Below are 13,005 nucleotides of genomic sequence, written 5' to 3'. Positions count from 1 at the left end.
TTGTCAGACTGATTACTGAGGACCTCAGAAAAATTCTGACAAAAATTGGATCAAACGCTGCCATTGCACTAGTGCCACCAAATTTGGGCATAATTAATATATTCATGATAAATTATAAATATGAATTATAATTAATTAAAATATTTATTAATAATGTGTCGATAGAGTTTTAATATTTGAACCGTTTATCCAAAATAGTAGAGCCATCCCTGGATTCCTTGGTTTTCATGAATTTCTGCTTAATGGGTTTTTTTTTCTGCCAACTTTTCTCGCTACTCCACCTATAATTTTTGTCTAATCACCACTTAATTTGGCAGAAGTCATCTTCAGTCTAATTGTCACGAAAACTATTGAAATAATTTTTATCTGGTTTGCCTGTAATTGACAAATGAATGCATTGGGACCAAACTTGGTGAACATCTCTTCAGGACCATGCCCTGAGGTTATGTAATAAATGTCTTAAAAGCACAACCTACTGGTCAAAAGTTACAATAGTACAATCAAAATGATTGACCAAATTTTGTCCAATCATCACCTGATTTGGGTTACACCTTCTCGACAGCTTGCAGTCCATTTGTTTATTTAGAATGTTCCACCGCTGTCCAATTTTGAAAATCAAACATGCTTTAAATACAAATCCCATCACTAAAAGTTGTGGCTCTTCCAAACATGCTTATAGAGATGATGCAAAGATGGCTTGTTCACTATATATTTGGCCTGGTTTTCGTATAATTCAGGCTACCAAGCTACCCAAACCACTAGCGCCTCTCCACCCACCACCTAAGCCCGTAAAAAAACAAGGGGTTTGCTTGTATTTAAAGTATTACCTTGACACTTATGCACAGTAAGACTTGTTGAAGTCCTAAAAATCTTTGATGTGGAGTGGTTTAGTGGTTACAGCTTATTTTGTGAGACTTCGTTCACATGAAATAAATTCCTTTCACTTCTCTTACCTTTGAATTTCACACCGAAAGACGAACTGGAGCTGTCGATTCTTGGGTGGCCATTTCTTTTTTTTCTTCTCTTTTCGTGAGTGTCAGGATCAGATGTTTTAGTGGATTCTTCCAGGTGAACCAGAATGTCATTTGCGTCAGTTGTGGTAACATCGCTGTGTAGACAAAACAGCATCTAACACGAAAGAATGTTGTGTAATGTGAGTCAGGTAGTGTGCACTTCAGAGAAGGAACATGGTGGCATCTTAAAAGCTTCAGAAAAAGTGGATAAAGTGTGTGTGTGTGTGTGTGTGTGTGTGTGTGTGTGTGTGTGTGTGTGTACCTGCCCTGCCTTATCTACTGTTGTTTCAGTTACGGGACATTGCATTCACCTCTTGATGGCCTTTCTCCTTCATCCCCATTTTCCTTTTACTATTGTCTAAGCTCATTTTTTTTCCTCTCCTCACATCACCTCTCTCCAATGGCTAAGTGTCTCTGGAGCTTCCTGTCTGGACCGAAGGGCACTGATTAAAGGCTCACTCATCCAAAATGGAGAAAGGGAGGGAGGGAGGGTGGATGGATGGATAGACAGATGGATAGATGGTGAAAGAGATGTACTCTGACACCCACTCCCTCTTCATTCCCCAGTTAGTCATTAGTCTTCTGGGGCCTAGTTATGATGTAAACACCAACTCAGATCTCAGCTATTAACACTCTCTTGTCCCTACAGAGACACTGTTAGTGACAGTAATGGGTCATCTGGACTGACTGTTTTTTTTTTTAATGGGTCAATACTCAAAACATCACTTAGTGTGCTGTTCATTTTGAGATGCGTTTTGTGTACAACAAGATTGTAAAGAGTGGCTATTCGACATAACGTACCCCCATTTAAACCATTTAGCTTGAGACATTTTGGCCTCAACTGCGATATCTGGATGATGTTATGTGTACATAAACGTTCCTATCAAATTTGGCTCCCGGTGTAGCAAATTTTCTCAGAAATGTCTTTAAGGCTTGGGTGATACCATCAAGAGGACATCATTTGTGCATGTATGTATATGTATATATATATACATCATATACAATTTTCTCTCAGGATGAAAGGTGAGATATTGAAAGAACAATTTTAAACAAACAGTTCAAGCTCAAATGAAGGCCATAAATCATGTACTTCATCTCCGCAACATAGAACTAACAACATAAAGAATCAATAGGCAGATGGTATCAATTGGGGGCTTTTATTATTTGCGCTTGTAATGTTATTCCTTCAAATTGGATATTTTCTCTTCAAGCCTGGAAGACTGTAAATTCAGCCATGATGTAGATGAATTTTCTTTCATTCGATGCTAGAAACTATAATTCAGGGGGAGGTCTCAAGCTTGTGAACGTTACAGGTGGGCTGAGTGAGAGGCTGCGGGGGCGCGCACGCGTTAAGAACGGGAGCGCGCTTCCGTCGCGGTTTTTTTTATTTGGAGCCACGAAGCGTTCAGAGTTCATTCAGGACCAGACGGAGCTCGGTGAGCGCGCGCTGCGCGGCACGGCACGGGAAAACCCCCCCTCCGTCTGAATAACAACCAGCAGACGCGCGCTCGCACCTCTGACCAAATTCCCAATTTATTCTGGATTTACAGCAAAGAGGAAAGATCGCTCTTCGTTACCAGAAGGATTCTTGATCACTCCTTTCATTTTATTTTAATACATTACTTTCAATCACGCTGACGGCGCGCGCCATGCAGCGAAGATAAAAAGAAATTGGGAGCCTGCAGATAGATTTCTTCACTCCGGATCGCTCGGAACGCGATGAGAATCGATTCGGTCGCGTTCCGGGGATCTCGTGTGTTCGCCAGCGACCGTGTGTGCGGTCCGATCCTCCATGGGAAGCAGTGAAAGCGCGCGAGAGCGGAGATGAGAGCCGCGCTCTGCTGCCTCCTCGCGTGCTGCTGCTGCTGCTTCTCCGTGCCGCACGCCGCCGCAACCGCCGCCGCAACCGGGGTGAGAACGCGCTTCCGCACCGCGCGCTCCACCTGCGCGCCTCACTTCGTTCCGACGCACGGAACAACTCGTGTACCCGTGGCTCTAATGCGCGAGCTCGCGCGCGCGTGTGTGTTTGTTTGTTTGTGTGCCGATTAGGTATCTTAGACGCATAGACACTCATAAAAGGGTTCTTCGTTTTATGTAGAACCATATCTGTGTTTAACCTAGAACCTGTTCATTAAGAGTTCATAACCTACTATATGACTACATAGGGTCTAAATAATTATTAAGGCTTATCGAGGCTTATTATATTAACAAATGAATCACCATATGCATGTACAAGTATTTATATATTACTTAAAGTGAACACAAACACATTCATAAATTTATGCATTAGTACAGAAGGCTTAAAGTACTTCTCTAGTGCTAATAAAGATAAGTGTGAAAGTACCCATAATTGACTATACATGTAAGCTATAGTTTCGAAGGCCTTCTCTAATACTAATAACTATTATTAAAGTATGAAAGTATTTATCTATTACTGATCATTTACCATATGCATGTAATCAATTGTTTGGAAGGCTTGCATTAGGTATCTAGAACTAATAACTGTAATTAACTGTGAGAGTATTCTCTAGTACTGAATATCTAATATGTGCATTTAACCTATAGTTCTGAAGGCTTAAAGTACTTCTCTAGTGCTTATAACCATACTTAACTATAAAAGTACTTCTCTAGTACTAATAACTGTAATTAACCATAACAGTACCTCTCTAATACCGATCATTTATTGTATGCATGTAAGCCATAGCTTTGAAGGCTTCTCTAATACTATTAACTATTATTTAAGTAGGAACGTATTTATCTATTACTGATCATTTACCATATGCATGTAATCAATTGTTTGGAAGGCTTGCAGTAGGTGTACTGACTTGTACTGACTGGATGTACTCCTCTCATACTAATTTACATTCTACTATATGCATTTGGCCTATAGTTTTGGTATTGAATACCTATCAAGTACCAATAACCTAGTAATAACAAAGACTAATAATACTTATGCAGTACCTAAACAATTGTGTATATACCATAGGGTATTAGTCTAATTACCTAGTATTGCTAACTTTACTTAGTGCCAGACTGTACCACATTTATAAGGCTAATGGTACTTGTTTAGTGGTAATTCCATATATGTGTGTACACAATCGATTTGTAGTCTAGTAGTTCTAGCATCAGTAAACTACTAAATAGGTGTAGACCATACTTCTATAGGCTAATACTACGTAGCTAGTGCTAATAACATATTACATACCCCCAGGTCGTTAAGCTAACGGTGTCCGTAAGCTTTCTTAGTGCTAATAACCTATGATGCATGTGTAGACAGTATTCCAGGAGGCTAACAGTAACATCTACTTATCCTTAAGTGAAAGGTTTGTACACCCCTTTCATTACAAGGCATGACTAATGTCAGGCAAGTTTCCATGCAGCATAGGTAGGCACCGATGAGTCGTCGTTTTTTTCTGTCCAGAAACACCCAAACAATTACCCATGTTTTGGTTAAGCATGAAAAGTAACAGTCAGGTCAGCACTTTGGGGTTTTTCCACTTGCCGTTCACTCAGGCTGAAAATAGGCAGTTTATTACCTTCGCAAAGTGCAAAAATGTGGTGGTGGTGTCTAAGAGCCCCCTTTAAAGGTAACAAACGAAAGGTTTTCAAAATGTATAAATAATCCAAAGATTACTATAGATACGCCCCATAATGGTACTCAAGTACTGCAATCGAGGACATTTTAGCCAGCTGTGTGATAAGTGAATTGCCAAGACTCCCATTTTTAGCCTTCACACTATTACATTTATAAATACACTGCACTTTATGTTAAGGGCCACGTCTGTCAGTGATCATCCATGCTAATTTAACAGTGTTTGCTTTTCAAGGAGGCGTTGATTCCTCGAGAGCTCATCGAGAGACTGTCCAACAGCGAGATCCGCACCATGAGTGACCTCCAGCGGCTTCTGGAGTTACAATCGGCCGGTAGGTTTTCTAGGCAATCTGCAAAGTTTGATCCGAATCAGTACATGCTGAGGGGCAGAGCACATACTGGAATCTAGGAGATGACATCACACATGAGTTATGGGAACTGCTGGCTGCATGCCATTGTGGGCACTTGTTTTCTATCTAGGAGGTGCATAGGGTTCTGTATATCAATTGCTAGCGTGTCTTAAATGGTCAGCATACCACACAAATACACACCTTCGAAGCATACACAAAGCTCTTCTTTTGTTATGATGTGCTTTTGTCCTTACTTAGATTTTTTTCCCCTCCCTTTTCTTTTTTTTTTGGTTTCTTTGCATTATCTGTCACCTGAATCACCAGTCTTGCTATGTATAGATTCTTGGGTGTGCAACCTGTTCGTCGTCTATTCTTTCCTTAAAACTCTGTTCAAGTGCAAATCCTTGGATGTATTAACAAGTGTACCAGTACCCAAAATGCAAGTCTCCAAGAAGGACCTGTCTTTCCTCATCTAACCACATGTTGAAAAAACTTCACAGAACCGTCCAGTTGTGTTGATGCCAAGCGCCTTGTGGACTGTTGCCCGGTGACAGGGACTTCTGTGTTGTCTCTCAAGGCGCCGCAAGTACTGCCTGCGTGTGAACATGTTTGACGGATGTCACCGTTTTGGCTGCTCCTCTGTTGTCGTCCTAGATTAGTTAGTGGCTGAGAAAGAAAGCGTGATGACAGGACGAAACAAAGAGGTGATTTAGAGTTGCAAAGAAGCAGTCTGACCTTTGGCGACGGTTGATGAGGCAAGAATTCTTTGAACTTAGCTACAGCTTTGAGAACTGAAGTCCTATCAGGTTTGTGTTTATGGTAAAACAAGAAATTAAACCTGCCAGCAGGGAGGTAGTGTTTTTGTAATTTTGGGGTTGCTTGTGTTACCAGGACGGTTGCTCTGATTCGGCTATCCAGCAAGTACCCTCAAGTAAAGCAAATGGTTTGGAGCAGGATAATGATGGCGCACACCAAAATTACGGCGCCTAAATAGCCGGGTTTTTACTTAATTATCACTCACAGCAGGATGGCCCCAAAAGAAGGTAGAGTATTGTTTGCTTGAGAATGAGTCAGGAACTTTCCATTGTCAGCGACTACAGACACGTTAACAGTGATATGCCTGAATGATCTCAATTAACGTTCCTAAGAGCTGCAGTGGCGTCTTCTTCAAGAGTGAAGAGTGGACTAGGTTCAACCTGCGACACTTTGCTTGCACTGTTGATGAAAAAGTTCCACTCAAAACCTTCCGTTCCCTGAAAACTGTCCTGTACCGATTAAGGATGTTTGGATAATGCTAACCAGAAGCAGTCGAGATCTTCACGAGCATCTGATAAAGAAAAGTGCACAGCGTCACCTCTCAGATTTCGCCTCCGGACGTGTAATTGAAATGCAAACGACTGCATGCGTAGCGGTGTTGCAGCTTGAGGGAGGTCAAGAGACACTCTCCATTATGGCGTTGTCATGCGGCCTTTATGAGCTTAACAGGGCTGAATGCCAGCACTGTAATGTATTATTCATGTCGGATTCCTAGCGGGTGTGTGCGTCTGTGAGATTGCCGCGGGCAGTGGGTTTCTGGAGTCTGCTAACGAGTGTGTGAAAGGCTCAGCTAGTGTGCTAGAGTACTGAATCAAAGCTACCCTCCCTTTTACCATGCTTGGGGGTTGGGATGACGGTGACAACAGGGGTGTCGAACCTCGACGCCCCTCGAAACCCCCATCCCCTCAACTCCGAAGTGGAGCTGCTCTGGTTAGGCGTGTGATCGTGCTTATTTACCGCACTCGCTCTTCTGGGCTCGTTTTACACGCATAAAGTAAGGCGGATAAAGTTTCCAGTGAAGAATCCCTTCACACAGAGGCTGATGTTGAACCCCATTTGGAGCCAGTCACTCAAAGTCACCACCGTGGTGGTAATGGAATTCCATTGAGCTCCATCCACGGCATCTGCTCATCTCTGGAAATAGTTTTTCAACCACCATATTTTAGTCTGTCCCCAGAAAGAGCAGACACTTCTTTTGGTGATTTCTTGTGGAAATTATATACTCAGTTGATGTCTGTAAGCACCAGGCAGCTACATAATCTCTTCAGTAAGATTTAACACAATGATTTATAATACAAACATTTCATTATTATTGAAGTGCTAATCATCCGAAGTACAAAGACTCTGGATTCTGAAGTTGATTGAATGCATTACAGTTTCTATAGTGACAGAACAGTGACATACAGACCAATCTCTCTAAAAAAGCTGATAAAGTGATAAAGTAAACCTCAGCAAACACTCAGGAGCATATTAAGGGGAATGAAACTTATAAACCGTTTAAAGGTTTACACCTTTATAGCTGTGACTTTGGCCCTCTGAATCTGAAACGCAGAAGCCTCGATAACGTGAGGTCAGGCGCTGCTGAAAATGTGACACTTAACACAAACTCGGCATAGCGATCGACGTCAGGGTAACGGTGAAAGAATTCCGAATACGAATTGATCCGTAGCTATAAAATGAAAACAAGCCCATGTTCTATAGGCCCACGTAACCGCGTGCCAGCTGTTGCCCAGGCCTGTTCTTCATGTGTCTGATACATATCTAATTGTTGTCAAGTCTAGACATGCGTAATATGATCTTTTATGACTGAGAGCTTATTCATGTGGTTTTTGGTCGACAATAAAAAAAAAAAACTAGAAGCCTTGAAGCTCGTCAAAAGCGCACTAATCGCATGTCCTCGGGTTACAGAAACATAAACTCGTATCTGATTTAAGTGCGCTGTCTGATCGTGGCCTGAAGCCAAAATCTACATGATGTGGGCGTGGCTGTCCTAACAAGCGATGTACCTGATAAAGGGTGCAGAAAGGTGCTCTAATTAGTGACTAAACAGAATCGACTGAAAAATGTTTACAAAGTATTACGCTTTATAAAGAAAAGAGACAAGGTGTTAATTGGACATCGATTGTGTTCTGTTTGTTCTGATTGGCGCAGAGAATGAGATGGTTCAGACGAAACGACGCTACAGCAAAGAACTTCTCGACCACAACAGCAAGAGAGTACACACACGGCTGAGACACAAGAGAAGCATTGGTAAGACACGCACATATACACACACACACTCACATGCAAACACACACACGCACATGCAAACACACACACACACACCGAGCCTAGTAGGTAGAGATTCCGTACATGTCAGCGTTCATGCTGCAGCCTGTCAGACTCTGAACCGAATAACCTCCTTAGATAAGCACCGAATCTCTGTTAGATTAATGCGATGTGTTGATTCAGCTGGATGTTTGTGTAGCGATGCAAGCGTGTGCCATGCGTGCACGTCTCTCTCGAGGATATTACGGTATTAGTGAACGGGTGGAATTTCTTGCCCCTCATGCTCCTTCAGATGAACTTTTTTAATTCAAATATATTGTAGCAATGTACATGGAGTAAGTTAGTTTGTGTATGTGTGTGTAGAGGATGCAGTCCCGGCCGCGTGCAAGACTCGGACAGAGGTGTACGAGATCCCACGCTCTCAAGTGGACCCTACGGCGGCCAACTTTCTCGTCTGGCCACCGTGCGTTGAGGTGGCACGGTGCTCGGGCTGCTGCAACACCAGCACTATGCGCTGTCATGCTTCCAAAAAACAACACCGGAATGTCAAGGTAAAGAGAAAAACACACACACAATTACCTAACTACCTTGTACACAGACACAGAGCAAACTATACTGGCGGTACAAAGGTGAGCGCTCTCCTGTGTGCACACGCCCACTATATACTTATAGAAAACAGATAACAGCGTACTTTACGGTTTCCTCCCTCCTTCCCTCCTTTTATGATTCCCTTCTCTCATCTTTCCTTTGCTCTCGTTCTACCCAAGCGCCTTTCATACGCAACCGGCTGCGCGGGTGCTCGGTTTACCGGCCCATAAAGAACCCTTGCGCATACACCCACGGCTCTGGGTCGTATCCCAGAGCCGGTTTTCTGGCGAAGGGGAGGCCGCCGATAAAGGTAGAACCTGACACGCAATTACACGAGCGGAGGACAAAAGCAAGAGATGGATATCATCTTCTTACACTGTACACTTACTTTCTCTTCTCTCCATCCCCCTATCGCAGGCAACTGTTATATTGGGCAGCTAATAAAGCCTTGACGTGGGCCATAGAAACCACAGCTTTACTGCTAGTTCTTTTTCAAATAGTTGAGACCGAAATACGCTACTCATGCTAGTTCTGTGTAGCACGACCAGCATTAGCTTAGATGCCACATTCCTTTATTTGACAGCAGCAGAATTAGCTTGGGATATATAATGTCCCATTTTTCACCTTGACAGGGTTAGCATGGACACAGTCCTGGCGCTAATTCTCCTTCCAACAGCTTTTATGCTAGGTCAGTTTTCAACCTAAACAGAATTAGCTGGGGTCAAACAATGTTGCTAGTTCTCTTTTTCACAGAATTAGTTTGGATAGAGTCCTGTTGCTAATTCTCCTTTTAGCACTGACAAACTAGTTTGGATACAGACATAGTTTTATTTTAGATTGGATACAATACAGATTTACCTTAAACAGAAATCTCCTTTTGACAGACACTGAAATGCAACTCTTATGATAGCTCTGTATTTAACATTGACAAAATTAGCTTGGACTCTGTGTTTAGCCATATAACGAAGGCAGAATTAGCTGGGGCTAAATCATGTTGCTAGTTCTCCTTTCAGTACCGAGTTAGCATGACTGCCCTGATGATTTATTATGACACGGTGGTACTGCGAGTTTTTACTCCAAGTATATTTATTCTGTCAGAATTTTGGGGCTGTTTGATGATTACCCATTAAACTTTCTTTCGGCTTCTCCCGTTAGTGGTCGCCACAGTGGATCATCCGTATTCATGATCCGCATGTTTGATTTGGCACATGTTTTTACGCTGGATGCCCTTCCTAACGCCACCCTCCCCATTTATCCGGGCTTGGGACCGGCACTAAAAGTGCACTGGCTTGTGCAACCCTAATGGCTGGTTTCCTGACCTGGGATCAAACCCGGGCCGAAGGTAGAAGGTTGTCAATAATGTAAGTGAAGAAAAGGTAGTACGATGCAAGCCGCTAGTCATCGATGCGTCATTGTCTCTTATGGGCGTATTGTACTAACTGTGGCTGTCGACAGCCACTCAGGCCTTGGGTTTGTCTGGTGTGTTAGAGCTAAGCCTTTTTTTATAGAGCCTGAAAGGGTTTGTTTGCATTTAGCGTAATCGATTACGCCGCTTTCAATAAGCGCTCCAGTTTGCTTACAGTCCTGACATGAGTGCTTCTCTTGGCTTCCGACATGTTGACGCTTGTTCTGCAGGCTTGTACTACTGTAGAGAGTTTTTCTTTTTTTGAAACTCAAGTGGAAAGGCTTTATACGTCTGGCAGAGGAAAGGGAGGAACGCGAGGATTTCATGGCTGCTGAACTTACTGGGTTTCAGGCCAAAACTTCCCCTCGGGAACGTTCAATAGCGTTAACCTCGCTTGAACCGCGGGGGCCTGTCTGTCTCTTTCTGTGTTTTCCAGAGCTGTTCTCTGGTTTTGTGTGTGTGTGTGTGTGTGTGTGTGTGTGTGTGTGTGTGTGTGTGTGTGTGTTGAGACATGAATGGAGTTCTGTATAATCAGGCCTTCAGGGGGTTGGCGCAAGTAGTTCAGGAGTGCTTCAGTACATGGTGTGTGTGTGTGTGTGTGTGTGTGTGTGTGTGTTTAGAGAGAAAACTCACTTGAGGTAGATTCTGCTGCATACCATGTGCTTTTTCTCACCTAGACTTACCTCTCTACAACACCAGAAATAAATAGGGGTGTGCATGTGCGTGTGTGTGTGTGTGTGTGTGTGTGTTCTTCACACAGCTTTGATACTTACAAACTCTCTCTCTCTCTCTTTTTCTCTCACTCCCTGTCTCAGGTGGTTAAGATCGAGTATGTGCGTCGCAAGCCGAAGCTGCGGGAGGTGCAGGTGCAGCTGGAGGATCATCTGGAGTGTGTGTGCGTGTCCAAACACCACACAGAGTCACGCTTACACACAGGTACACAAACCCTCCTCAACCCACAACCCGTTTTCTTCACCCCTTCAAACCTGTTCGGTTCCACAAAGCATCAAAGTCTCTGCTTTCCTGTAGCTCTGCTATTTCTACACTTCTCATGTTTGACTATTGAGTAGACTCCAGTCTGTCTTTCCTTCTCTTCCCTCGTCTTCCCCACCATCCCTCCATCCGCAGGCCACTCTAGGGCAAGAGTTAAAAAGAGGAAAAGGAAACAGGAAAAGTCAGAGACAAACTCGGAAAAACTCGCACACACTCTCTCTTTAATTTAGCCTTGCCGCTGGACCGACGGGAGCAGGTAGGAGGTGCGAGTGCGGGTGTTTTCCAATCGACCTGATCGGGTGCTCAGTTGGAGGGAACGTTCTGCAATTCCGATGGGTTTTATCCGTAACTTGTAACATATAAAAAACGATGATTGAGGTGGTTTAATTACTAATGGGTGACAACTTGATGATGACGTTGGTGTGTTGGTGGTACTTTTCACACTTGAGTCCACTTGGGGGCAGGGCTTATAAGCTGAATTTTAGCAAAATTTGTGGATAAACCATTTACAAATTTACCAATAATGAGCCCAGGGATGGACTGTCAATTTCCACTGAATGTGGAGAGCAGGCAAAGCTTTGTTTGGTCTCAAAAAAGTGTAAAAACATCCTCTTTCATTTATCAACACTTAATTTCGACGTGTGTTTGCGTGGCCACGCCCACTGCGAAAAACTAAAATGCTTCGTTACAGAAGTACAAAAATACAGTAATACTGTGTGTTTTTTTTGTTGGCTTTTACAGATGTTCGATGAACCTAACTGGATCAACTTACGGAGTGTGTGGTGATGATGAAGGGCCAGCTGTCGTTTGTCCAATCAAAATCTTCCAGCAAGAAAAAAGGCGGGCCCCAGCATACCATCTCCGCAATTTACTCTACCTGGCCTGGATTAAGCAAAACAGAAAGTTGCAGGGCTTTCAGATTGTTGGACTGGATGTCTCTTGGACTTGAAAAAAACTGAGACATAAAAAAAAAGACATTAAGGAAGCGGAATTCAGATCACGGATGGATTGTTTTCTTCCTCGGCTTCAGCATGGAGTCTGAACGCTCAGAATGGACGCTCCCAGGCTTGGATCTTGGATCTACCTTATATAACGGACAGACACAATTATTCACTTCTATAGCAAGATTGCTTTTTTCCAGCAAACACTTCTTTGTTTTTTTGTTTTTCAGTTATACACACTTATTTTTGTAGCCCCATTTTCTATTGAGACTCATTTGCTGTATGTACAGTAGAAAAACAGCCTTTATTAGCCTTTAATAAACTATTTATAAGTGCAGTGATGTTTTTGATATACGTTCATAAATACACACGACTATTAAATCCTTATAGTTTTTGAGCATCCTATCCCACATCGTAGACCCCATTGTAGCCTCCACTTTTTTGGGAAGATGTTCCACTAGTTTTTGTGGAGATTTGTGCTCATTTAGCTACAAATGTGTTAACTTGTAAGTCAGGTACTGATGCACGTGAAGTGAAGAGGTATAAGGTGCAGTCAGTATTCACATTCATTGTGTACAATAGGGATGAGCGCTACAGCAGGAGATCTTCCACTCCAACCCATGTAGAGCATATGTTCATAGAGCTGGCATATCTTCATGGAGATGGCTTTGTGCACAGGGGCATTGGCATGCTGGAACAGGTTTGTGTGTCCTAGTTCAAGTAAGGGGACAATTTCACACTACCTCATCCAAACAAATCCTATACAATTTTATGCCTCCACATTTGTGTTGGAATGAAAGATCTCCTGCTATAGAGCTCAACCCTATTCCGGTGTCCCAATCTTTTAGTCCAAGCTTTGCTTTAGTAAATAACATCAGGCTACTGATGCTTTTACTGACTCAAGTACAAACTAAAGATGTTTTACATAGCCAAGTAGAGTGCTTCTTTTGACCCCTATGAATGGTCCTGTAATGTCTGGAGTATCAGACCTACCGTAAATACAACACATCTACCATGCACAGTGTTAGATATAAATAAT

General features: G+C 42.8%; 1 protein-coding gene across 1 annotated transcript; it reads left to right on the top strand.

Moving 5' to 3' along the window:
• Positions 1–2,407: 2,407 nt before the first annotated feature.
• Positions 2,408–12,303, top strand: pdgfaa (platelet-derived growth factor alpha polypeptide a). The gene is made up of 6 exons (XM_046840785.1): positions 2,408–2,924; positions 4,841–4,937; positions 7,923–8,021; positions 8,403–8,590; positions 10,848–10,968; positions 11,767–12,303. Exons 1-6 carry the CDS (start codon positions 2,838–2,840, stop codon positions 11,775–11,777), a joined length of 603 nt encoding a protein of 200 aa, XP_046696741.1. The 5' UTR covers positions 2,408–2,837; the 3' UTR covers positions 11,778–12,303.
• The last annotated feature ends 702 nt before the right edge of the window (positions 12,304–13,005 follow it).

This window comes from Silurus meridionalis, chromosome 26 (genome assembly GCF_014805685.1).
Source record: "Silurus meridionalis isolate SWU-2019-XX chromosome 26, ASM1480568v1, whole genome shotgun sequence".
Lineage (NCBI taxonomy): Eukaryota > Metazoa > Chordata > Actinopteri > Siluriformes > Siluridae > Silurus > Silurus meridionalis.
This window is presented reverse-complemented; position numbering and strand designations above follow the sequence as displayed.

Bases quoted from the DNA above. Each gene is read 5' to 3' on its own strand.
- pdgfaa (XM_046840785.1), top strand. From the start codon at position 2,838: ATGAGAGCCGCGCTCTGCTGCCTCCTCGCGTGCTGCTGCTGCTGCTTC. The intron at 2,925-4,840 runs GTGAGAACGCGC...TTGCTTTTCAAG, and splicing joins CAACCGCCGCCGCAACCGGG to GAGGCGTTGATTCCTCGAGA. The intron at 8,022-8,402 runs GTAAGACACGCA...ATGTGTGTGTAG, and splicing joins GAGACACAAGAGAAGCATTG to AGGATGCAGTCCCGGCCGCG.